Source organism: Cololabis saira, chromosome 8, assembly GCF_033807715.1.
Source record: "Cololabis saira isolate AMF1-May2022 chromosome 8, fColSai1.1, whole genome shotgun sequence".
Taxonomy (NCBI): Eukaryota; Metazoa; Chordata; class Actinopteri; order Beloniformes; family Belonidae; genus Cololabis; species Cololabis saira.
Window position 1 is genome coordinate 31,938,264 of NC_084594.1, and position 25,657 is coordinate 31,963,920.

Below are 25,657 nucleotides of genomic sequence, written 5' to 3' on the forward strand. Positions count from 1 at the left end.
AACTCAGCATAAACAAAAACACACAATATATACTGGCATAAATGCTAAAACCAGAGACTCATAATATTGTAATGAATAAGTGGGCAAAAAACAGTACGTAATACCTGAGATGGATCATCATAGGTTTTAGGAATGAGACATCAGCAGTGCATAAGATGTGGCTTTGAATACTTGCAGACAATCTACTAGACAATCCAAATCTGATAAGTATCACCTGAGCAATCACATCCTAGCAACAAATAGTCGTTAATCTGCAGCTTCAAAGTAAATTCCAGTGGATTTTCTTTGCTTTTTCAATGCATCCCCTCATAATACACACAAACACAGTTTGCAAGCCAATTAAAACTGTCAGTGTGTGCTATGGCTGAATGAGGTGGCAGGTTTATGCCATGTTTATATCTCATTAAGCTTGGCTAGGCCATGCCAGGCCAAGCTGTGCCATGCCCCGCCGCACCTACACTCATTTAAATCGCACCAAGGCTCTCATTAGTCCCGTCTCTGCAACCCTCTGCAACATACATGTGAGGATTTATGTATATACTATAATGCATTTAAAATGAAAGGTTTACAACATGTTGCAGTCACTTACTTATATTAACAAATCCCATTAAATGAGATGACAGAAGTTTTTCCTCTCACAGACACACCCTGTGGAGGTGTTATTTATGCTACTGCACCAATGCAGTTTGTGGTAACTGCTCTCCCTGCAGACATGTTTGGCCTCTTCACTACTGCTTTGTTCAGCCACCTATCCATCAATTGGTATATTAATTAATCTTTATTGTTTGCCAACCTTCTTTTATTTCCCATCTGAAGTAAGCTGGTTATTTGTTCTCTATAAACTAAACTCTCCGTACAGTCTCATTGTGCCGTTCCTTCCCTCCTCCTTCCTATCCATCTTTCAGTTTCCTTCTCCTCATATCTCTGTATTCAACCTTTCCTGTGCCCCTCTCACCACATTCGTTTGGTTGTTTTCTTCTTTTGCCGTCTTGCTGCATGTGCATCTGAGTGTGTGTAGATGTGTGCACGCAAATACACACAGTAGTGTTAGTCTCTGCTGCCCAACTGCAATTCATCATCATTTTATCTCCCTTAATTGGATGCCATCAGGACCCCAGATACTTCGCATCTCTTCTTTAACAAACAGCTGCTCTCTACACACAGAAACACACTTTCCCCAAACTAGATTTTTTCTTCCTGCCCTATGTCTGCTTTTTTTTTTCTTCCCTCTCTGTAGAAGGGGGAGAAAGAGGGTGATGGAGTGGCCGGCTGGTTTATCAGACGGACGGTAATGGTGTATGGCCCGCACTGATATTATCCGTCCTCTCATTCCTGCCCTCTAGGGAGAAAGAATGGAGGATAAAGAGGGAGAAAGGGTAGGAAAATGGAGACGTAAAAATGGACAAAAGCCAACGACACAAGATAGATAAAAGCGGCACAACGGAAGAGTCTTCAACAGTCTGAATCTTTTTCTTTCAGCCTTCAAACGATCTCCAGCTGTTCTCCATCAACCTCGCCGATTAAAGAGTGCTATCATTTGTGTGCAGCAAGACTGTGTGTATGTACAAATGTTTGTTTGTTCCAATGACCCCTTTGGCACTCTGAGCACAACTCCCAGCCCACAGCACAGCATCGTATTGGCCCTTGCACCTAAACCATAACCTCTGAGTGGACCACACACACCAGGAAGCTGCCTGGCCCGGGTCAGAAACTGTAAGGTTGTGATGTAGACACCAGCTTGTTGTTTTGGTGGGGGCTGACCAGAGTTAACTGCTACCATAAGGCTTAGCGGATGGCTATGAAATTGTCAGTAGTAATGTGGGCATGTTTGGCACAAGGAAATGCAAGAAACACACTTTTTATTTCCTTCTTACAAAATGACAGGCACTTTTCTCAAATCCATTTCCCAGAGGACCCTGGATAGATTGCCATTTCATCAACTTTTATAGGCTCAAAAAAAAAAAAAAAAAGTTGAATTATGTTGGGCAAAGTGCCCAACTTCAAAAGAGAGGAATTCAAACTGTGTAATGAACTATTACTTTCACAATTCAAACCCTTAGAGAGTTCAGCACAGCACAATTTAGAGCTTTGAGCCAATTTTAAATCTGTACCTTAAATGTATGAATCTTCAAAGTCTAAAGACCTTAAACATAAAGAGAACTACTTGTTTCGCGTCTGCCTGCAAAAGCACATCTTCCTCCAATACTGCAATATTTTTGACGTTTTATGATCTGCTTGCTCTTTACCCTTTGGGATTAGCTGGTACGACTAGACACTTTATGCAGAAATACCAAATTCTCCCCAGAGCATATATGGAGAATCAATAGCCAACAAGGTTAGTATGGAGCTGAAGTTACACAATCCGATATCAGGTTTGTCACATATATAGTGAGCTATTGACAGCATCCTGTTAGAGGATACTATGTAAGCATATTGCATTATCTCGGCTTCTGTAGAAACAGCATAAATAGGAAGCAAGCGTTTGAACATTATCTGAATGTGACCGTTCTGAATATCCTGTGGATAAAGTTATCCTCTTTCAGATGGTGTGATGGTATTGTGTGAAAGAAAAGAGAATGACTTTAGCCTCAGGAGAGTCTTTTCAGCTGATTTTCTTCTTGTGCACCCTTTAATCTCCACCCTGCTCTTTTTGGTATCACTCTGCCTCTCACTTTTCTCCATGCATTAAACATTAAATTGTGTAGCACGTTCCAATTTTCCAAGTCCATCTCACACCCTCTCATGTTATTTGTTTTGCAATTTCCATCATTCTCTGACATTTCCTCAACTTTTCTGCATTTATCATTTACTAATACATCATCCATCTCCTTATCTTCTGTCCACTCTTCCTCTCCAGTCTCTTCGCCTCACCTTTCATAAGTTAAGGTGTATTAGTTTCTTGTGTATAGGGGTTTGAGATACACTTATGAATCTCTCAAACATAAGCATAAACTGTGGACTAGCATTCCCAAATGAATTTCATTTACAAGCAAACCAGTGTGACTTATAAAAAAAACTGGCTTCTTGAAGTAGTCTAAGGGAAAGTACACATCCACACACACATCCACACACACATCCACATCCACACACACATCCACACACACACACACACACACACACACACACACACACACACACACACACACACACACACACACACACACACACACACACACACACACACACACACACACACACACACACACACACACACACACACAGCTATCCAGAGATCCATGGCCCCAGGCATGTGGAGGGATGCACATGTGCATGCAGCAACAGACACTTATTAACTCTTCTCATCATAGCTATGTGCTTACAAACCAAAGTAGCAGTCTGTACAGAGCATACTAGATGAAGTCCATTCTGCTGCAGTCATGTATGATTTATAGAGTTGGTGCTGAATGCTCTCAAAAGCAGAACAAACATGAAAGAATGTGTGTGAAAAGTGGAGATATAGCACTGTGAAAAATATGGATAAACTAATATTTAAAAGACCTGTTTTTCTAAAATACTGCTCCGCTGCTATAATAAGAATCTCATCCTCATAATTCATGACACACAATTCAAGTCATAATCTAAAGCCTGCATGAATTATGCCTTAATGGTAAAGTCATGCAGCTGGTGCATTTTTAGTCCACCAAAAATCTAAATGGGGATGCAGCCATGTAAATGCTGCACTGATATCTGACCATGCAGTCAAGTTGCCATTGCTAATTGCTAACAAGGGCTAAGTGCTGACAGCCCTGTGCCAATTACTGCTACGAAGTCTGCTTTGTTGAGATCAAATGGAGGAATTTTGCTTTTGGCTGGCTAGACTTTCCTGCCGAGTAACACCGGCCTTCCAGCTACAATAAACAGTCAATAAAGACACATCACTGCGGCGAGACAACCCTATTGTGGGATAATTACCCCTGCCTTCACAAACAACTGCCCAGTGTGCACCAAATCCTGTAGACTACTTGTCAATATGGACAAAACACTGTTGCAGCGTATCCTCATCAAGCTATGGTTCTGAGCAGAGTGCTCTTAGTGCTGCACACATGTGATGGTTAATATATAAATGACTGCCTAAACCTTGGACTATTATGACAAGTTGTTGTTGGTAAACTGCAAAGGTCACCCACCAAAATTCTGAACCATTCTCCATTTCATCCTTATATTTTTTATTTGAGTATGTGGTTGTTGTGACAGCTGCTGAGCAATTATGTAAAGCCTAATTAACAGCACCGGCACTTATCTCATCTTTAACTAATAGTTTCAAAGTGATTGATGGTCAAAGCATGAAATGACAGGAAGAGGAAAGTCAAACGGATGGAAGGAAGAAGAGAAAGATGAACTGCACAGGCAGGTAGAGCAAAGGAGAGCGTGAGGTAGAGAGTTGAGGTGTAAACATGATCAATCCGCTCCCAACTAGGTTCAGAGACAGACTTCCTCTTCACATTTTCAGCCTCAGTGAAGCGCAACGCTAGCTACCTCTTATCTGTCATGCTAGTTTGAAACCACACACACACACACACACACACACACACACACACACACACACACACACACACACACACACACACACACACACACACACACACACACACACACACACACACACACACACACACACACACACACACACACACACTGAAAAAGCATGAACCCACAAGCAGAATTACCTCTGCGTACCTGCAAATCCCCTGTACACACAAACAGGAAAGAAATTCTTATTAAAAACTTCTTGCGGGGAAAAAAAAAAAACCTCCTTGAGAGCACTTTTATCCAGCAAACACTAAAACCTATGATCCAAAGCCAAAATTACATTGGGAGAGGAAACAAAAACCAAATAGACTTTTGACGAAAACCGTCGCTGCAAAAAATACGACTCTAGAACTAAACCTAACATTCCATAAATCTAGGCAAACTTGTTTAATTTAAAGCAAAAATATCTTTTCCTATGGGGTAAGAACATTTTTCTTTTGAATAATTCTTGAAAATATCAAAATTGTCTATAATAGTCTAGGCTTTTTTTTACTTTCGTAGAAATGAGTTTTCTACATCTAAATCTTGTTCTACACAAACCATGACTACCTGATAGGATTAAGACAAGTATAGACCAGGAAAAAAAGCTCATTATACATCTGTCTTCATTCAAATGGGAATACTTGCTGACAATATCCATTTGCAAACTATTAGATCACAGTGACATGTCAGGATTGAGTAATTTATCTAGTCTGCTATCAGGCAAGTGTGCAAGTGGTCATCAGTCTTGACACTGCACATATTTGTGTACAGAATGATCATTAACTGTAGGAGACCATCACATAATGCTGAACAAGTCTGTGCCTTCACTGGGATCAGGATTTAGTTGCCTAGATGTATTGATGAACAGTAATTGTGTTAAAAACTTTCAGTCTATGGAAATTTTAAATATTATTTGCAGCCCATGTTATATAAGTCAGGCATTCTGTTTTGTGTTTGATTTAATGTCTGTCCCTGAAAATGGAAAGAAAAACATACATACACACACACACACACACAAACACAGACTTGTATATATATATATATATATATATATATATATATATATATATATATATATATATATATATATATATATATATATATATATACACACACACATACATACACACACATACACACAGTATATATAAAATCCAATTTCCCCTGCTTTACAAAGTGAAAGCATCTTATTTTTCTTTCAAATAATGACTCCAGAACACACCAACAACACCTGCTGCGTTTGCCATCATTAGCAGTGCTAAAATAGCATCCCCCTCACACAAGCAGAGATATTACCCAGAATTCCCATATTCGATCGCTTAATACTCACCGCTGTTTTCTGGCACTGGATGGAGCTGCTGTTGAAGCGCAGCGCAGGAACACTGTGCGTCTCTCCTTGAATGTGGAAGACACATTCATAGTTCCTCTGTCCAGACTGTGGCTGGGGCAGGTTCTTGGCAGCCAAGGTGATCGGCTTGGTCACACCGACTGGGATGTAAATCTGGGTTGAAGGTAGAATCTGGGGACAGTCCTGTGGGTTGAGAAAATAACAGAGGAACACTTAACCTTTATTACCAAGAGGAGACTGATGACAGTATATGACTTTTTGGCACAATAAGAAGAACAAGCAAATAAGTCAAAGACAGCAGTAAACTAAGAAGAGAGAAGATGAAAAATGATAATTACGTTACATATTGTATTTGACTTCATGCCTGATTTGCTACTTTGTAATACACTCATCACATAGGTTGCAGGCTTGTGCAACACTGGTCTTGTACCAGAGTGAAATTCTGCAGAACCTTTGTACAAGAAAGCTTTCTGCACATATTTTATAGAACATTATCTACCCAATAAAACTACTCTTGTCACAATAGTGCAACTCTCATCTGGCCAAAGTACAGAATAGTCTGTACACCATTTCATGCATGCGTGAAGAAGATTAATGAATTAATTAATTAATGTTTGTTGCATGTTTGCCTTTGCTTTTGTGTTTATGTGCAAAATTGTGAGTGATACTGGCCAGAAGTGAAAGTGGTGATGAGGTAATTTGGAAGCAACCCATCCACTAGGAGATACAACCCTGAAGGTGGTCTGTCCTTGCATAGACTTTAAAAACAAACAGCTTTCTCATTGTGCAGCTCAATTATTTAAGCGTGTGTATCTGGTTACTAAACAAGAATAGGATGGAACAGGAAAGTTCACTTAGTATATAATCTTTCCTAGATTTATGCATGTGCTGGAGAAATACATAGTGATACAGATCTTGTCGAGCCAGAGAATGAGACAGGAGGAAAGTGCTGGTGACAGATCTTACATCACAGGAGTTAAAGATTGGGTGGAACGAACACACCCTGCACCGTAACAGGAGTGCCAAGGAAATAAAAAAAAGGCTCACTGCTGATAAATCACAGAGACAAATGACTTGCGCAAGTCACACGTGCAGGAAAAGAATGCACACACAGTTATAATACAATTATTTAACTTAAATTCTCAAAACTAAGTTCATCCAGGCCTTTGATATTCGTCATAACAACTATCAGGTTCAAGTAACAAAAAAAAAAGAAAAAGAAAATCACCAGATTCTTGTTAAATATTCACTGTAAGTTCTGTTTGGGTTCGAGTCCCTCAGGTTTGAGTCCTGTAAATTCTATTATGTTTTATTTTATTGCTTTCTTTTATTGTTTAAACTTGAAATCATGATTTTTATTTATGTTTTAATGTCTTTGTAAAGAACTGTGAATTTCTTGTTGTTGAACAACATGTATAGAAATTAACTTGCCTTGCACATGTGACTTCACATCCTCTCCATTTCTTTTTGGAGCTCTTCCTTGAAAAACATAGCTTGCTCCATGTCAGTGTTTTTTTATTTTTTTGTTCTTCCCCTCTCCCTCCTCTAGCTGTAGCTGTTGTACATTAGAAGCTACAGTATGTCCCCAGGGCGTCAACACAATGGTGGAGTTTGTTCATTAGCCTGCTTAGCCCTGGCCTTGTGAGTCTGATCACACACAAACACACGCGCAACACATAATGAGAGAGGGGAATACTATATGAGCAAGAAACAGGCTACAGAAGATCTGACGTGTAATCAACGCAGAGGGAGGTGGGTGAGCCAGGAAATGTGCAAAGGGAAAATAGATGGTAAAGGAAGAAGGACCCAGGTAGCAAGCAGATCAAAAAAAGAAAAGGAAAAGGAAGTTCAAGGAGGAAATAAGGAGAAGGAGTTATGAAAAGTTAAAAAAAGGTGAAAGGAAGATAGTTTAATTGGGAACTGATAGTAGTATAAAGACAGCTGCTGCTCCAAGAAAAGAGGAATTAACAGAGTAAAAAAGAATCATCAAAAGAAATATCATGATGCAGGGAAGCAGACAACATACGAGTATAAGGAAACTATCCTGTCGACTAGATATGCAGAGGAATGCCTTTATTGCACTGCATTTTTTCCATTTATTTATCCATCCATCCATCTAACCATCTTCAACCACATCATGTACCAAGCCCCCGACAATGTCCTACTTAATTAACTGCCTGGAGTCGCAGACAGCTCCAGAAAATTGATGGAGGGAGAAACGGCAGAACGAGACAGAGAGGAATGTAAAGACTAATTTGCATTTGTAGTTTTTGAACTACTTTCTCCCCAAAACGTGGCATTTGTTCATGTCAAAAGCTGTGAATTTGCATCGTCCGCAATTCCACAAGGGCAGAAAAAGATTTGAGACTTGTGCAGTTAAAAGTAACTTCTGACAGCCAGTTCGTAAGAAGCGAACACAGCCCGTAGCACAAGCTACAACTGACCCATGTTTTATTCATCTGTCTATTGACTTTGTGTCAACTCAGCTGTCTGATTGTCATTTTCTCAGGCAGTCATAGTTGTAGTATCCCCTTTACTTCATTCTGTGCTCTGTATCACAGTACAAACCACGTTAAAGAGACCAAATAAAAAATGCATTTTACACATATAATGCAATAAGAACAAGATTAAAGATAAAATATTTTTTGTAAGCCAATTCCGGTTTGCACAGGGGCAATAGAACGCAATTTTACTGGTATATGAATATTTAAGATAAGCTTGCTGCTGGTACGCTAACACATTACGGTAGTCTAAATCTGAAAACTTTGTATAAAATACCTTGAAATCTTTGCAATTGAAACTGTGTAACTGGGTTACACTAATCACTGATGAGATGCAGTATTTTAAAGTTTTACATGAGAGGAAAAAACGTATTGCTGAAAGGTCCTGGTTTGTCATTTGGGACAGAGGATTCTGGGGAATAAATTGAGGTGGAAGAGAAAAATAAAAGAGGATACTAAGGAAGAGGGATGAAGGGAATTGTGCTTTGCAGAAAAACTGTTTCATCGGTATTCATGACAGGTGCCAAAACAGCTGAAAAAGTGCATTAGCGATGCAAAGTGTAGAATACAATGCAAACTATATTTCATAGAGGAAATTTGTTTGTAGCTGTGGAGGATTTCTTTATCTTTATTTCCCCCACTTTTCATGACTTCTCCATTTTCAATTCATCTGTAAGGAAGGAAGCTGTGGGTTTATTTTCCAGATGTGACACCACATCTGAATGATTTCAGTGAGATCAACAGAGAGAAAAAGCTTTGTTTTTGTTATAAAAAAGGCATCTTGTTAAGTATGTGTCATGTTTCTTTCTACAAACGGACACAGATCGAGTGAGAGGAATGTGCGAGTGTATTTGTAGGTATGAACTGAGTTAGATATTTTGCAGTGAATCAGTAAAAAAATTAAAGAGGTATTTAAACTCTGCTTGATTCATCAATTCTCAAGCATATGGACTAAAATCACATTTCTTCATAAAAGGTCACTTTATTTTGAAATACTTGAATAAAAAAAAATAAATAACATGGAAGTGGTGCATGCCAGAGGATATTTGAAGGAATGCATGACACAGATGGTTTCTTCATACAAGGACAGAAAAAAACATCAGTTTTTTTTATTTTTTTTTTATTTTGACGACCGTTTTTACATTGCAACATCCTCAGATTTAAAAAAAATTTGAACAAACATGAATGCTAGAATACAAAATTGGATTTCTCAGATTGGTAAGCCTATTCTTTGTTTCTGAGTATATAAATTGTAGCACAGTGGGTGAAGCTTTGAATTACCTACTATGACTGGCCAGGGCTTTCACAGTGTGTATGTTTGTTTTTTTAAGAGTGTGCATGCATATTAACATTACAAAGTCTGTGTGTTTTTGATGGCTGATGTCAACTTAAAGGGAGGGGTCTTCTTACCTCCCCATATTTGTTATTCCTCAAAGCCTGCTTTGGGGCTTTAGGCCACCGCTGCTTTTTTCCATTACAAAGGCATATATAAATATGCAGATTATGAAGATGTATACATTACTATACTTCCCACTAATTTTTTAATTTCCTGTATGCAGAATGACAATCCTGGTTTATTTAGTTGTCATGCTTCTGTGTTTCAAATTTACAGAAAAAAGAATCCAAAAACTAATTCCAGTTATAGAAGATTCGACCTATATTTCTTTATATCTTACTGCGAACGTCGATTTAATTGAAAGTCATAATGAGCTTTTTCAAAGGAGATCAGCTGTCGCTCTAGGTTAAGCTTGAACTAATATATATTTGTTCCCTTAATTTTCAATGTGCTTTGATATTTAAAACATCACTTCTAACAAAGTACAGAAAATTAATAAACCAGTGTTTGGCTGCGGTAAGAAATAATCTTTTCTTGCAGGTGGGCAAAACACCTTTTAACATCCACCATGAGGAGATAATGAGAGTCTGCAGGAAAGTGTGACTGTGTGTGTGTGTGTGTGTGTGTGTGTGTGTGTGTGTGTGTGTGTGTGTGTGTGTGTGTGTGTGTGTGTGTGTGTTCATATGTTGCAGGTGAGAGATTCAAATGAAGACATACATGGGGTGAGATGGTGGATACCCAAGCAGGGTGCACAAAGATAATGGCAAAATAAAGCGTGGGGTGAAATATAAACAAATAAATGTATTTAAGAGCCATAAGAGTTCCGAAGGCTCTGACGTAGCCTGACAAGATATACATTAATAAGACTCCCAAAACATTGCACATTTATAATGAGATGGATGTCTGGTCCTCCACCACCCCACCCCCACAAAAAAAAGAAAATGCTCCGACTCCCCCTTCCCCTTCTTAAGTCTATCCATAATTAATTAGCTGCCTCTGTGATGTAGGGACTATAGATCAGGGAGGAGAAAAAAAAAACACGCTAAATAATGAAGTAAAGCGATATGGTAATCCTGGGGGAGAGACGGCATAAGATGGCCATAGTCAAGCGGGGGGGGGGGGTTCAAAAAGGGGATACATGAAGAGTATTGAATGTTCCCTCACTGTGTGTACACATGGCCCTTACGCTTTTCTGACAGGAAGTTTCACACAACCACCCAAAGAGGGTCTGGGACCATGAACTTCGGTGCTTCATCAATGCTATTCTGGAGTCCACTGATTGGACCTTTTTCTCTTTTAAAAAAAAATCCAAAGTGGCACACACAACATTCTGTGCACATGCTGCACCAGGATGGTACATGGAATACTACTGTGTTCATGTTTGTTTTAAAGTAGAAGAAATAAATCTTGCTTACTATTACACACAGTTTTTTTGCAATAGTACATATTGTATGTGTTTTGTAGTACTGTAAACTCTTTTCCAATGCTTAAACAAGACAGGCTAGTTAAATATTAGTCTAGGTAAAAAAAAAGAAAATGACAATAGTTGCTTAATTCTCAATAAATTAACAGAAATAAAAACATTTTTAAGAACTGAAACAGGTTGTTGCTGCTTGACCTTAGGATGAATGGATTCAATAATAAAATTAGGGGTGGAAAAAACATGTGGACTGGAAGATGAAGCAGGGTCATTAGCAAGCTAAAGCCAGAAATATGTTCTGTGACTGACCAGACACTTGCTGTCGGGGAGGAAGGGAGCAACACAGCAGGAACAACTTAATAAGGGAGCAACATGTAGAACAGTGAAAGAGCAAAGGAAGCAGAAGACGAGAAGGGACTTTGAACCTTGAAAGGGACTGTGAGATAGTCTGCCCACACCCTTCTTTCTTAACAGAGTAGGGATGCCAGGAGGAGGTGGAAGGAAGGGGGGAGAAGGAGAGAGATAAGGTGATGAGTGAGTGCAGGGGAATGAAGGAGCACAGAGAGGTGAGTTTAAATTAAAACAATATGCAGAGGAAAAGGAGAGACGTGTTTTTTGGGATGAATTGTAAGTCGTCTCACAATGCTGAACTTTGATTGAATCCATCAAAGTGCATGTTGCGCTTATACTGCACATGCACAAGTACATCTTCACTCTGCTTTGATGGGCAAACCTATATTCTGATTTCATCCCATAAGCCCATATATTTGATTCACAAGTAGGGATGTCAGGATGAACCAATGTCCACAGTTACAATGGATTCTTGTGAGCTGGAAGGAGCGGGTAATCTTTTATGGTTCCAGTGTGTGTAGGTGATTGAAGCCTGTAGTCATAGAATGTGTCAACTTGAATTTACCAGACATGCTAAAAAGCTGGAATTGGCAGATGATGATAATGTGCCACATTTACGTCTCAACAAAACCTTTGAAGTTGGCAGTGTAGTACCATTCTGGATATTTAAAAAATGACCATGGTGTTGTGGTCAGACACTTCTATCAAATCAGTAAAGCCTGCCAGCATGAAGTCATTAAAAACATGTAACTAAAATGTGACTGCATAAATCAGTATTAATCAAACTATTTAACTTAAAGTGCATCACCATCAGTTGTATGCTATCCAGTTAGTTTTTAACCTGTAGGCCAAATGTTTGTCTACTCAAAAATAAGTCAATACAATAATTTGTCCACATTATACTTTATTGATAAAGCAGCCTTGAAGTCTATCATTTGGGACTAAAACCATGTTCATCAAATTGTGTGAATAACATTTTACATTGATGAACAAAATTTCCACCACTGGTGTTGATAATCGTGACATTCATAAAAATTAATCAGTCACTGTGACAACCCTACTTACAAGCATGCTGCCAAACCCTACACAACCCATCCCCTCGACACACATGGTGCAGTGTTGCATGAAACAATACGGAGGAGAAATGTGTGAATAATTTTGAGAAAGCTTGTTTTGCTTTTTCTTCTTATGGATTTTCTTTGAGGGGGGAGGGTTGAGGATGCTTCGCACCCTGTTATCATTCTAACCCAGATATGTCAGCAGCAATCAAACCTAGTGCTTTTCAGCTTTTCAAAGCCATGTCTTGATTTTTGAGGTTGATATGCTCTCCTGTCTGCTGCTTATGCCTCCTCTCTGCAGACCCAGCCCCAAATTTCAGCAAGGATGGATTAAAATAGAGAATTGTGGCAACAAAAAGGACAGAGGGAACACGTTTTCTAAAATCACGCTGCAAAAATTGACACTTTTATGACTCCCTGTTAATTTAGAGAAGTGTAAAGGTTTACTGATAATGAAAACGGTGTACAGCATGTACCAAAGGTTAACTGGTGTGATGAATGAGTAGGTGTGTAGACCTCTAGCCTTTTGAATTTTTACTAAATGAATGTCTGTGTGTGTGTGTGACGCTAGTTGTTGTGTGCATACAATCTCATAACAACAGCGGTACAAGATTGTTACTTTGACCCTTAAATCCACCAAGCATAAATCTGATTCTTTGAGAGGGTGTGCAAGAAACCAGCATCTATGATGGCGAGTTTCAACTTTGGTCTTCACAAAATTAGTCCAGTTACTCATCATTTCTCAGCATTATAGGTAGGCCCAATCGCCACTCGCTGTAGACTTATTTGTAACGTTAGCCTTTGCTTGCATCAAAAACTGCTCCACTGATTCCAAACACACTATAAAAAACCAGGCACCAGTTGACAATAACTGAAAGTCACAACTTTAAACTTCTATGTGTGTACACAAATTCAAAATACTTTATTAATCCCAAATGTCTCCACCATTTAGGCTCTGCATATATTGCACACTCTTCCATTCAAACTTGCTTGTGACAGGACAATGTTACATTTTGGGTAATGATAGAAAATTTACTATTTAAGTCAATGAATGGATGACAAACCATCTTCTCAGACCCAGTTCCCCACCAGTCACTCCCTCCTCATTGAGGCCTACATGTTGTAGATCACTGGGTATCTTGGATTTTCCTTTCAAGGACATTGGTGTCGGGAAAATGGACGCTAGAATAAAAATCGTTGACAGCAACTTTAGTGAAACAGCATGCTGAAAAGCCCACCATGACAGACACTTAGCTGGCCTTGTGAGATTTGCCGCCACAGCACCCCTCTTCTTCTCTGCAACTCTCCATCCCAGCAGGTGCTTGCTGTTTCTCAATCACAGTCTCTGCTTTTCTGATCTGCCTGCATATCTTAGTTTATTTTTCCTCCAGATCACTTTGCAACATCTCTTAGTCTCCATCTCTCTTTTGTCTCAGTGACTTGGCATTTATTTTTTTCCCCCTTTCCAACACACCGGCGGCTTGATAGTAAAAATGCAAAATTCATATGTGTTCACCATTAGGCATGCTGGCTGTAAGGGGTGTGAAAATGAAGATTTAATACAGTCTGAATAATTAAACCACCGGGACCTGTGACTGACACGGACACAAACTTGCCCAAACACTGAACCACCCATGTGCACAGCCCGCAGACATGGCCTGGGTGTCCATTTGTAAGGATTTTTGCTTCACATTAGCTCTTCATTAAGCTTTCACTGATACTATTTTCACTGTTGCAGTCTGTTGGCATGACTGGTGGTAAACATGCTGCATCAGCGGGTTTTTTAAGTGAAAGAAGATTACTTTGAAAACTCAATGGGAATGTTAAACCTAACACTTGCAATTATCTGCACTGATCTCCACTCCCTGCTTCACATTTCTTAAATGTCCAATAATGAGTAACACTTCAAAACTATTTAGTAAAGAAAGCCTCAAATGTGCTGAAATAAAGCACTTGGTGCAAGCTGAACCTGTTCAACTCTACCCCCTCCCATAAATATCGCTTTGCTTTCCTTTTAGAATACGGTAGTCTATGAATGAGCAAACTTCATAAGGTATGAAACTCGCTACGGTCTCTCCAGGCCAAGGAAACCCTCCCTACCTTCTGCAGGCGACAGCGGTCTGGTTCAGTCCAAGAGAATGAGTAACTACATAGTTACAGAGAGGGAGAGGAAACATGCATGTATCCCTGACATACTGTGCACATTTACCTAACACCATTTGTTTAAGTTCCCATCCAGGGCCAAAAGCAAATATTTTGTAATATTTTGTAATAATTCTTCCCTTGATGTAAATACTGTCATTGTTTGGGAAGCCCATGAAATCCACAGCTGAATGACAACGCCAATGCTTAAGAACAACTCCAATTGCAGGCACTATTGTCTATTAACAAATCAGACAAGTATACAATAGAGTTTGGAAAAAAGCCTGATACAATCCGACACCGATTTCCTTATGCCGGAAATGTGATAAAAGCTTCTTGGCAAACTTGACTGAAAAGTTTCTGTTCAAAATTAGGGAGGGTCGAAGGGCCTGGAGCTGTTTGAGAGACCTAAAGTAGGTGTACAGCAATAAATCTAAACCACACTGATCCATCTGGTTAAGGAGCCATGTAGTTACTTCTCACCGTCTCCTTCACTTCCTCACCATGTTCTGTCTTCTTCTTGCTCTCTCGTTTGGAAAATAAATTGCATCACTTTGAATGTAATCTGCAGCTTCAGCTTTGCTACTCTCCTCCCGGCTGTCGTCTTTTCCTCGTTTTCTACATATTTTCCCCCCTTTTTTTCCCCCTTTCTGTTTCCATCTGCTCTCGGTTGCAGCGCCTCTGTCCATCTCGGGTTTGTCTCTGGTGTAATATATACAACACTGGCAGGAGTGATCTGTTTTGGTAAACTGTGTGTGAGACATTACATCCTACCTCCACTCATTTGACAATTTATTTTTTTTCCCACTTGATGTTTAGTGGAAACATGCAGGTGTGTATATATGCAAGTCTTGCTTTGAGTTTACTCTCAAGGAAGAAAGGAATAAAGCAGACTAAAAGAAAGGGGAAAAACAGAGACTAAAGAGAAATAATGAAATTATATGCAGACCAATATGAAGAGAAGTGAGAAGGGATATGTACAATTCCAACAGAAAAGAAAGGGAAGGATGGAGGTGGTGAAGACAGATATAACCAAACAGATACAAACGCCACATCCTTCTCCTCCTTAACCGTATGCCCCCTGCAGCCCTGCACTGCTGCTTTGCTTCTTCTGATAAGAAGCAGTGACAGTCACACACAAACACACACTAATGCAGTATAGTCAAACACAAACATATCCATGCACAAATAAAGACCCCTCAAGCTGACTTGGCCTACAGTCTGTGGGACGTCCTTTTCTAGAGAGAACGTGTGTGTTCTGCTCAGTGTTTGAGCACCAGCCAGAGTAAACACGGTGTGCATCTCTGTCCGGGGCCTTCACACCTCTGTACAAATAATCCAGTCAGCCATAGATTCAGTATTGCTGTGTGCACGAGAGGAGTGTAAGAAAAAGACAGTGACCATGTATTTATGCGACTGTTTGAGATTGTGTAGGCAGGCTGTTTATGAGTGTATACGTGGAGGAGAATGCTTAAGAAAATATACCAATGCATTGTGATTCTTTGTGACTGCAGTCTATATGGAGCCTCTCTTAATGTGCTGTCAAGGGACAGTGTGTGCAAATGTCTGCTGGCACAACTCTAGAGATGCTTGGATACACATTGTTGTCTGTATTCTTCTTGTACTGACTGCCTGTAGTCTATATGTACTTTTCAGGTGTGTGAAAGGCTCATTATTTTGGCAAACACATACATACTGCATATTTTAATCAGAACCTGTACACCATTTAAAAAGCACCTCTGAATACTGGGGGCTTGAGGGACTCTTGGCTTTAGGTATCTTATCCATCTCATTTTTGGTTTTTACTCCTGCAAATATCTAAAAAAAAAATCCTTTCCCCAACGAAAAATGCCTCTGGAGTTTTTCTACACATATATGAAAAAACAAAGAAAAAAAAATGGAGTTAGATGATGGAGGTGAGCAAAACTCATCACTGGAGCCACACATTCCACATAACACATATCTGTGCAAGAATCCTAAATTATAGCAATGTGAAAGCCACCAATCAGTGTGAAAGCAAGTGAAAGAACAACAGTAATTATTGCAGGATTTGCAGGAAGACAGCAAATTGCTCACGCCGACTACAACCTGACACAGAACTTTACCACATAAAAACATAAGGAATTGAAAAGCTTTCTCACACTTTGTGCAAGTCTGGATTGAAACAACCAATATTGTTAAAACATAAGGCTTAAAATATGTTTGTGCCATACTAACAATCATGGTGTCAGGAACTGTGACCAAATCTTGCTTTACAGTTAAAACAAAATCCTATCTTAAAGCTCAGAAACTCTCAACCTTGTCTGGCACTGATCAAGACATAAACTCAAAATATAACTCGTAAAAAATAATTTGTCTTCACAGGTGAAGGAGGAGAAAGGAAGAGGGACAAGAAAGATGGGCCAAGCAAAAGGACAGATTGAGCTCCTAAATAAGGAAGGGAGGAAAAGAAAGGAGGGAAGGGGTTGACAGAAAGAGGAAATAAATCACACAAGAGAAATTATTTCTCTTAAGTCTCCTCTCCTTTGTTGTTTTTTGTTTTAAAGCTACACCTGCGCCTCTCCTGCAATTATCTGCCTGGTTGCTCCATAATTCAAGATTTGTTTGTTATGCCATTGGAGGCATTGTTGATTCATGCATATTTGATTTGGAAATACCAGTTATTAAAGCTACACCCCCCACCCCCCCTTGTTTTGTTTGTTTTTTTCTCCCGTTTTTGAAAAAGTCTGTTCTTAAAAAAGAAAAAAAGAATGCTTGACAATTTTGCTTGGTTTATTTAATACAGTTAAGATTTATATTGAGCTAAAATAACTTTAGTGTGTTTGCCCATTAATCACTTAACTGTACTCCATACAATGCAATGTGGTGGGATAAATTACAGATGAATGAGATAAAACTATAATGCTGGTTGGGTAACAAGATATCAGTTGGTGGGGTGCACTCGCTGACAACACACAAGTTATAGGTGCAATAAAAGACTCAATCTAAAAAAAAAGGTGAGGGGAATAAAGAAGTAAGGAATTCAAGTTAAGAGAACAATAAGAAATGGTGGATTTATTTTTTCGAAATAAAACACTGATATTTTCTGAGATCTATTAAAGGAGCATGAGGCTCCTTTTAAGAAATGAGACTCTCTAGCGCCACCCTTCACCACGACGGCCGTTGGGGGTACTGCAGCCAACAGTGAAGCCGGCACGGGAGAACGGGGAGAACGCGCATGCAGCGTCATTTGACGTCACATCCGCAGGACAGCGCGGGAAACTCGGCCCCAGCACTGCAGCACATTTTGCATCACACAGCCTGTTCAAGGCAACGGAGAGATACACTAGAGGGCTCATTCGTTTTGGTTTGGAACGCTTCATCTGACATTATTACTAGAAAACTTAAAACGTTTACGAATTTTTTTTCATAAATCCTGTCTCAATCCTGCCTCAAGCTCCTTTAAGCTGAAATGTTAAGAACCAGTGAATAAGACTGAAGTAGGAGGAGAAAAATAAAGCTTGATCATGTTTGTATGAACAGATGAACTTTGTTGACCAGCGACTGACATCTTTCCTCTGAACTCTACTGTGGACTCAGTTCAAGGAAACTAAAACCATAGAGGTGGGAGGAGCATTCCCATCTCAACCCTGTGTGAATGCTATCTGGCCTTTGATCACTGTGTGAGAATGAATCCTATACAATCCCATCTACTGTGTTCATCCGCAGTATGGAGCGGTAAAGGTCTGAGTGAAATGTCTGCTATCGGGAGAATTGATTTCACTTGTATGCTAAACACTGCTATCTGTATTTCAGATAAAGCCAGAGCTTGGTTAAAAAAAAAAAAAAAAAAGAAAAGAAAAAAAGAAAAAGGATCAGCTCAGATCTAAATTGTGTGTGCAGGCATATGCGAGTGTGATGGTAAGCTAGATAACTAGCAGCTACAAAAACTACCAGGGGTTAACCATACGGATATTTGTGTTCCCTTTGTCCCTTCTTTAACAATATATATTGTTTCACAACCAGAGAAAGGAAGGTGAAGAAGAGAAATGGGAAAAAGATGAGGTGACTGAGCATCAAAGAGGTGAGGGATGAGGAGGGGAAAGATGCATCCTGCCCCGGAGAGGAGAAGGATAAGCTTGCCTATAGGAAGAGCGCTACTTGTTGGGGCACTGAGAGCGCGACTAATGGATATGGCAGCTAAGAGAAGGATGATGAATGACTCTCTGCATGCATGTGTGTGTTTGTGTGTGCATGTCACCGCAAGAATGTTTACACTTTTTTGCGCAAAAGACACAAAGCATTGTAGTTATGTATAGTGTGTGTTTTTGTGTGTGTGTATATGTGAGACAGTTCAGATGATGGATTCTCCGGTGGAGCATGTGGTTGTTGATTTCTTGAGCAGGCAAGGTGAGGAGAGGTCTCTGTGTCCACATGACACTGCCATCAGGTATGCGTCTCCTTACTTTCCTCCTGCCACTGGTTTCATTTTAACAGTTGCTAAAAAGTCTTCGTCTCTCTCTCTCTCTCTCTCTCTCTCTCTCTCTCTCTCTCTCTCTCTATCAATCTTCATTTTTTTTTTCGGTATGCAACACTTGTTTCCCACCATAAAACCTTTTACTGAGACTGCATTCATACCGTGCCCTACAAGAAATTTTCAATCAAATACAAGCACATACATGGATGGATTAATAAGGGTCCTTTTTCTTTCCACACCCACTTGTACCAGTGAACCTCTGTGCCAGAACTGACCCATTACTGATGCAGTTTAGGAAAACTGTACCCTGCATGTACAATTAAAGACCTGCTACCTGACCCTGCAATTTGAATATTAACCAACAAAAGCAGACAATGAAAGCACATTAACTTAAGCTTATGGACTGCAAACTGGTCCTGCATACCACAGCAATAATACAAAATAGGCTGGAATCAGCACTTTGGCAAAACAATATGCAAAAAAGAAGTCTTGGGAGTTAGTTTGAACTCACTGGTCCAACAGCTGATGTGTATTCACATATGACCCATTTCCCTTACAGTGGGACAGTATATTGTCCACAGTCCCTAGTTTAAACTAATATCTCTGTTCTTGAATTACAAATCCAACAAAGGAAGAGTCTCTTTTAGTGGCTGCGCTTGATGATGGGAGAATTGTGTGCAATTATATCAAGATTAGGAAACATTGTAGCATGTTCCTGCTTGAAATGTGTCCGCAGCCATTTCTATCGGTACAGAAAATACTGAAGCAAGCGCAATGGGGCCGGCTTCGAGCAATGGTCTATATAGAGGCATCGACGATATGGGCAGGATTGCTAATAACACCTTAGATCAAAACATTATTACTGCAAAACTGACAAGTCATTTAGGATGCGTTTTGTTCAGCCGATACTTATCAGGTTGTCACGCTGAATACGTTGCAACATTGATTGGTTATATGCCTATTCAATGGTGTCTAGACACAGTTTCTTCTGCGTTCGTTGGCGCTGCTTTCTGGAAAACCGAATCAAATTCAGTGGTATTACACTAATGTTTTGTATTGAGTTAAAGTATGAGGATGGCTGGCCGGCAAACCCGGTGCGGGGCTCTTAAGACTAAATTATGATGTTGGTTATATTCTAGTCTAAGCAATTCAAACTGTTCCATCAAATATCAAATCAAGTAATAAATGATCAAGGATCTCATATAAACCGATCTATTATGAAGATATTACCACTCAGTTTATATGTTTCCTTTCATCCATCCCTTTTTATGTCATCCCTGCAAGCTTTTTTTTGTTTATCCATCCATTGCCCCTCTGGCCTCCCTCAGTTTCAGACTATATTCGCCAGAGCTCTCCTCATGCCTTGGAGATGGGTGCGCTAATCCGCTAACCCGCTAACTCTGTGAGCCATGAAAGCTGGGCCTGTGTCTTATTTTGGATGTGCACGGAGGCTGAGGTTTACCAAGCTTGTGTTTTGGATTCTGCACAGCTCTGGTAGAGAGAGGAGATAAAGAGGAAAGTAATTGGATAAAGGTTGACCAATTAATAAAGGCCAGTGATTCAGGCTGCCCAACAAGGAGGGGTTTAATCTGCATGTAGATAACAAGGAGAGTCAGACTACAAATAGAAGAAGATAGGGTGAAATTGTAATTGTGTGTGGGCGTTTGTGTGTACGTGTGTCCTCAGTCAGATAAAGCCCAGGGATAACTGTCAGTCACTTGGGAGTGCAGTGTGTTTACATCTGTAATTCCATTGAGAAGATATGAATTTCCATGAATTTTTTCTGGGGGGGTTTATGCAGGCCTGTGTATGGTGTGGGTATAGAGAAAGAAAGGAGGAAAAAAAACACTGAATTGATTCCACAAATTGGAGTCCATTTCATACTACCACAGTTGACAAACACTTGTTATGCCTTGCACTGACGCCTGCTCTAGCTGCCACTCACTGCGATTACTATTAGCTTTTATGCTAATGCAGCATTTGGCTTTGTAAGAACAAGGCAGTATTTCCATAGACAGTCATTCATCCAGGCCCGTTTATGGCCTTATGGGCCACGACAGAATTATTGCTGCACAGTACACAAGCTGTTGTCACCGTGCCAAAAGCCACTATCCCACATACAGACAGCATACACACAGAAGGGTGATGTTGAGGAAAGCTGAAGCCTAACGCCACAGAGGGAGTGGATGGAGAACGATATTGGCTGTTGAATTATATTTCTGCTTATGTCGCCATAATATTTGTTTGAATGCAGGAGATGGTAACATTACATCTAAAAAACAAATAACACTTGTATCATTGTAGTAATTTATCATAATATATGCTGCTGATAAAATACATTTGGCAAGACTTGATGCATGTTTTGAATTATTCCACATTTATTTGATGAGAAATTCTGAATGGAGGGATGACTGCTGCCAAAGTGAAATTAATACTGTAAAAGCTGAAAAGTGAATCTTACCTCTGAATTGTTGACACGTCCCTCCTGGAAGGAGCAGTCGTTGGCATTCTGCGTGCACATGTGGCGGTACTTGCACCAGTGGCATGGAAAGGAGCCATTTACACAGGAAAGGCACCTAAAGCAGACAGATTGGTGTAGACCATTAAAGAAGGTGGCAAAGGCATGTGCTTTTTGACACCTCATCACACAGCCACAGTATGTGCCCGGTAACACAGGTTTGTCACCAGGTTTTTGCAGTCTCTTTGTCACACGATATGTTGTACATTCTAAAACAGTATAAAAGCAGAAATATGGAGTGAAAACAGTGTGAAATGAGCACTTGTGCAGGGCTAACGTCCTTGCAAAATAAAAAGAAAGAAGGAAACGCAATGAGTAAAAAAACATCTACAATAATATGCCAGGCTCTAAGCTACTGGAGTCTTGTCATTAAGCCTTTACTCTGTCAGTTTTTCTTAAAATATCTTTCCAAATACGTTTCAATTTTTGCATGACGTTTTTGGAATATTCTTTCACCCCATCACCTCTGATCCCTCCATCTTCCATCATATCAAGTTACTCGTCCTCTTTCTCTCCTTTAGACCTCAGCTCATATGCTATATTTATTACCTCTTCTGTGTTTTTAAATCATGTCCATAAGCAATGGTCTTCTCTTTGCATACATTTATAACCATTTTCTTTACCTCTTTGGTTCATTCTTTCAACCCCTTTCATTGTAAACCTTACTTTGTGTCTGTAACTTCTGCCTCTCACCCTTTCCATCCCTTTCATTTAGTTTCTCCCTGTTCTTTGTCCAAAGCTCTCTTTCATCCATGAGGCTAGGGGGGCTCCACCATTTTTAATTCACCTGCTTTAGATGAGGCGAGGTGGCGAAAGATGGGCTGAAAGAGAAAGATGGGAGAAAGAAGAGAGGCAAAGAGGAATAGGAGAGATCAAAAGCAGGTGGATTTCCCTGATGGAGGTGTAGACGCCAGGCATTGTGAGAGAGTGAGTGTCTCACAAAAGAGGGAGGAACTCTTAGGCAGGACGTTCTGAGGTGATTACAAATCTATATGTGCGTATTCACTTCGAAAGAAACCCATGGAAGAAAGCCAGGCACTTACAAGCGAGCGGTTTATCATCAAAGCTTAATTCTATTGGTGCTCTCGGCCCTAGAGAGATGTAAAGCCACTTGCTTTCTTATTTAAGTGTGCAGGCATTATTTAATAAAACCATAATGTATTAACTTCCTTTTTTTTCCTTTTAATATAAAGCTTAACAAACTGCAGTCCAGATTTCAGTTTCTTCGCTATGACTTGTGTTGCCATGGGAGTTTGTGCAAGAACTATTTCTTCAAAGGTTATGATAAAAAAATAAAAAATGAAAAAAACTCAGACTGATTTGTATTCAACTATATTTGCCAGGTGTATACAGCAAAAAGAAAAAAATCTAAAAAGCTCTCAAATATATTTTAACGCTGTGCAAAATGCCAGCTTTCCTTCAAATTATCCACATGAGAAATGCCTCAACTCTTGAGCTCTGAGTTGGAACTCATCTATGAATCCATCAAACCCTGACATGGATTCATTTGGATCAATTAGGGCTGCTCGTTTGTTAGGTGCACACTTTAAGCCATCATTTCCAGCCCAGGCCCCTCCTTTTGACTGAGATCAGAGGCTGGAGCTTAATTCAATCCCACTGCTGCTTTAATTGACCAATTTAACATTGTGCTGACAGAGGCTGTCCATTTAGAATGAAAGATGTGCAGCTAAGGAAATAACTGCCCTCTTAATACCACACAAGAGCAAAAAAGAGATTTGTCGGTGGTGCCAACAAATGGAGAGAAAGTGATTAAGCTACACTAGGTTAGTATACAGTACTCAAACTCAAAGAGCAGAACTTGGTTCAGTGGTCTCTCCCAGATGAACTGGCAAGATAAGTGTGTCAATACTGAACAAAAGAGCCAACAACATTACTGACGCAAGACCAGTTTTCTGAGTAGTTTCAACCCAGAAGAAAGATGAATTGCAGTTCCTTGAATGACCACTAAGGCTGGCTCATTAAGTGAGTCAAACTCCACTGACCCCATGTTTAAATGGCCAACTCTACAGCAGAAATAGACACTGGTTCAAAAAATGGTTTTGATCTCCATAGCTGGATTTAACATCCATTACAAATACAGAGTAAGTTAATTTTTATGCACCCCATCAGGTAAAATTATATAAAACCATTTAGATTTACAGCTGGCATGGCAAATGGATAGCTCTCATCACTTTAGCTGCTTAGCACTATTTAGACTTGACTTATGAGATTTTTTTTTTTTTTTTTTAAAGATACTGTGACTTGTTTTCCTTTTAACTGTACTAAGAGATCTCTGCCATTTGTTTTGTATTGTCCTGGAATGGTTTGGGACAGTTGCTTAGCAAAGCAGCCATCTTCACCCTGGGTCGAAGGTTGAGAGCCAGAGCCACTAGAGGACATCTGCTGGACTGCATCTTGCTGATCTGGTTCTGAAATAATTTGAGGCAGATTTTTGTCTCAGATCATTTTAGGACCCGTCCAAGCTGATTTACTGGAACACTAGCCTAAGGCATCTGTATGGAGCGCTGCCAGAGCTAAAACAGGAACTAGCGGAAGTCTGCTGGGACTGCAGTCACTTGGCTCACAGAGCCACACTGGTATGTCTGCCCAACCTGCAGGTGACTGCAATTGGCCTAGCACCACAAGCAGCAGGCCAAGCAACAGTGAGTCCCAGTGGACCTCCGATAGTCCTTGTTTTAGCTCCGGCAGCACTCATTCCTGGTTTCAATTTCGTAGCAATATTTGAAATGAGGATGTTTGGACAGATGTGATCAGTTTTAATGTAAAGTAAAATCAATTAGCACTATAGCATAAGCTAAACCATCCGATCTAAAATAGTTAACTTACAGTAACAGAAACAAGATGGATGTATTCCAGCTGGTTGCCAGGCCTGGTCGTTTCACCAATTTATAACATATGCCATGTTATAAATGCACTAAGAAGAAAAAGAGCCTTCAAAAGCGCTCTTGGGTGATCAAATGCTTTGTTCAGTCCTTCTTATTAAGTTTTTGTGCAAGACAAATGGACACCAACTAATCAACTGTAACATATAAGCATTTATTCACCGAGTAACAATGACTGATTTGAATGTGAAAGAGATTGTATTTTTTCATCTTGGGCCCAGTGGATCAGTGGTCATCAAAATACACCAGAACACCAACTTAACACAGCAGGTAACCCAAACCAAACAGTGAATTGTATGATGTATAGTTAGCAGTTCACATCAGTTATCACATCTGTTCCCAAGCCACCAAAACCATTTATGTCTGACTTACATCTTTTATTCATGTCAAATCAAGCTTGTTAGTCTACCAGGGACTTTGAAATAATGAGCAAAACAGCAGCAGGTTACCACTGCTTTTTTCTTTAAACTTTTATAACCATGTACTTTGAAATAAAAATGTCATCATTATATGCGCTACCAAAGGCCAGTGGTAGGCTATACCTAACAACCCCCCACAGTTTCACTCTTCAGTTCCTCGAAGTAACCGAGGCCCCCTGTCAAAAGCTGCTACATGATTTCAAAGTCTTTTATACCATGGGAACATGCTTGTTTGAGAAAAAGCTTACCCAGGGCCATTTGAGTACATTTGATTGTCTTGTTGAGGAGGCCTCCATTATTCAGACCCCCCAGTATCACCTCGGTGCTCCTGCTTACCCTTTCCTGTTGCCTGTAACCACTTAGTGGCTTGAGCAGCTGGAAACGCACTCCCTGCACGACCACGCTCATGCTAATTTAATCCATTCATATTCACATGCTAATCAAGATGCACTACATTTGGAGAAGCACTATTTCTTTGAAGCTCTGCACAATAGGCTATGATTTCCCCCTGTGTTCTTTCCTTGGTCAACTTGAAGTCCTAAATATAAGCCACTTTCCTAGGGAGATGTATGTGACACTCCTGTACTTGGAAAAATGTGTTATTTATTGGATGCTATGTATAAAAAAAAAAAAAGAAAACAAGTTGGTTAAATAATTGAATGCTCCTCTCGAATAGTATATTGCATAATTATA

The 25,657-nt window shown here is 39.8% G+C and overlaps 1 protein-coding gene across 6 annotated transcripts in view; it reads right to left on the reverse strand.

Moving 5' to 3' along the window:
• LOC133448855 (plexin-A1-like) overlaps positions 1-25,657 on the reverse strand; it is a 207,303-nt gene that overhangs the window by 49,694 nt on the left and 131,952 nt on the right. For all 6 annotated transcript variants that reach the window (XM_061727782.1, XM_061727778.1, XM_061727781.1 and 3 more), the window contains exons 9-10: positions 21,586-21,700; positions 5,843-6,043 (exon numbers count right to left, since the gene is read on the reverse strand). In XM_061727782.1, the coding sequence (XP_061583766.1) occupies positions 5,843-6,043; positions 21,586-21,700 (316 nt within the window). The remainder of the gene's footprint in view (positions 1-5,842; positions 6,044-21,585; positions 21,701-25,657) is intronic.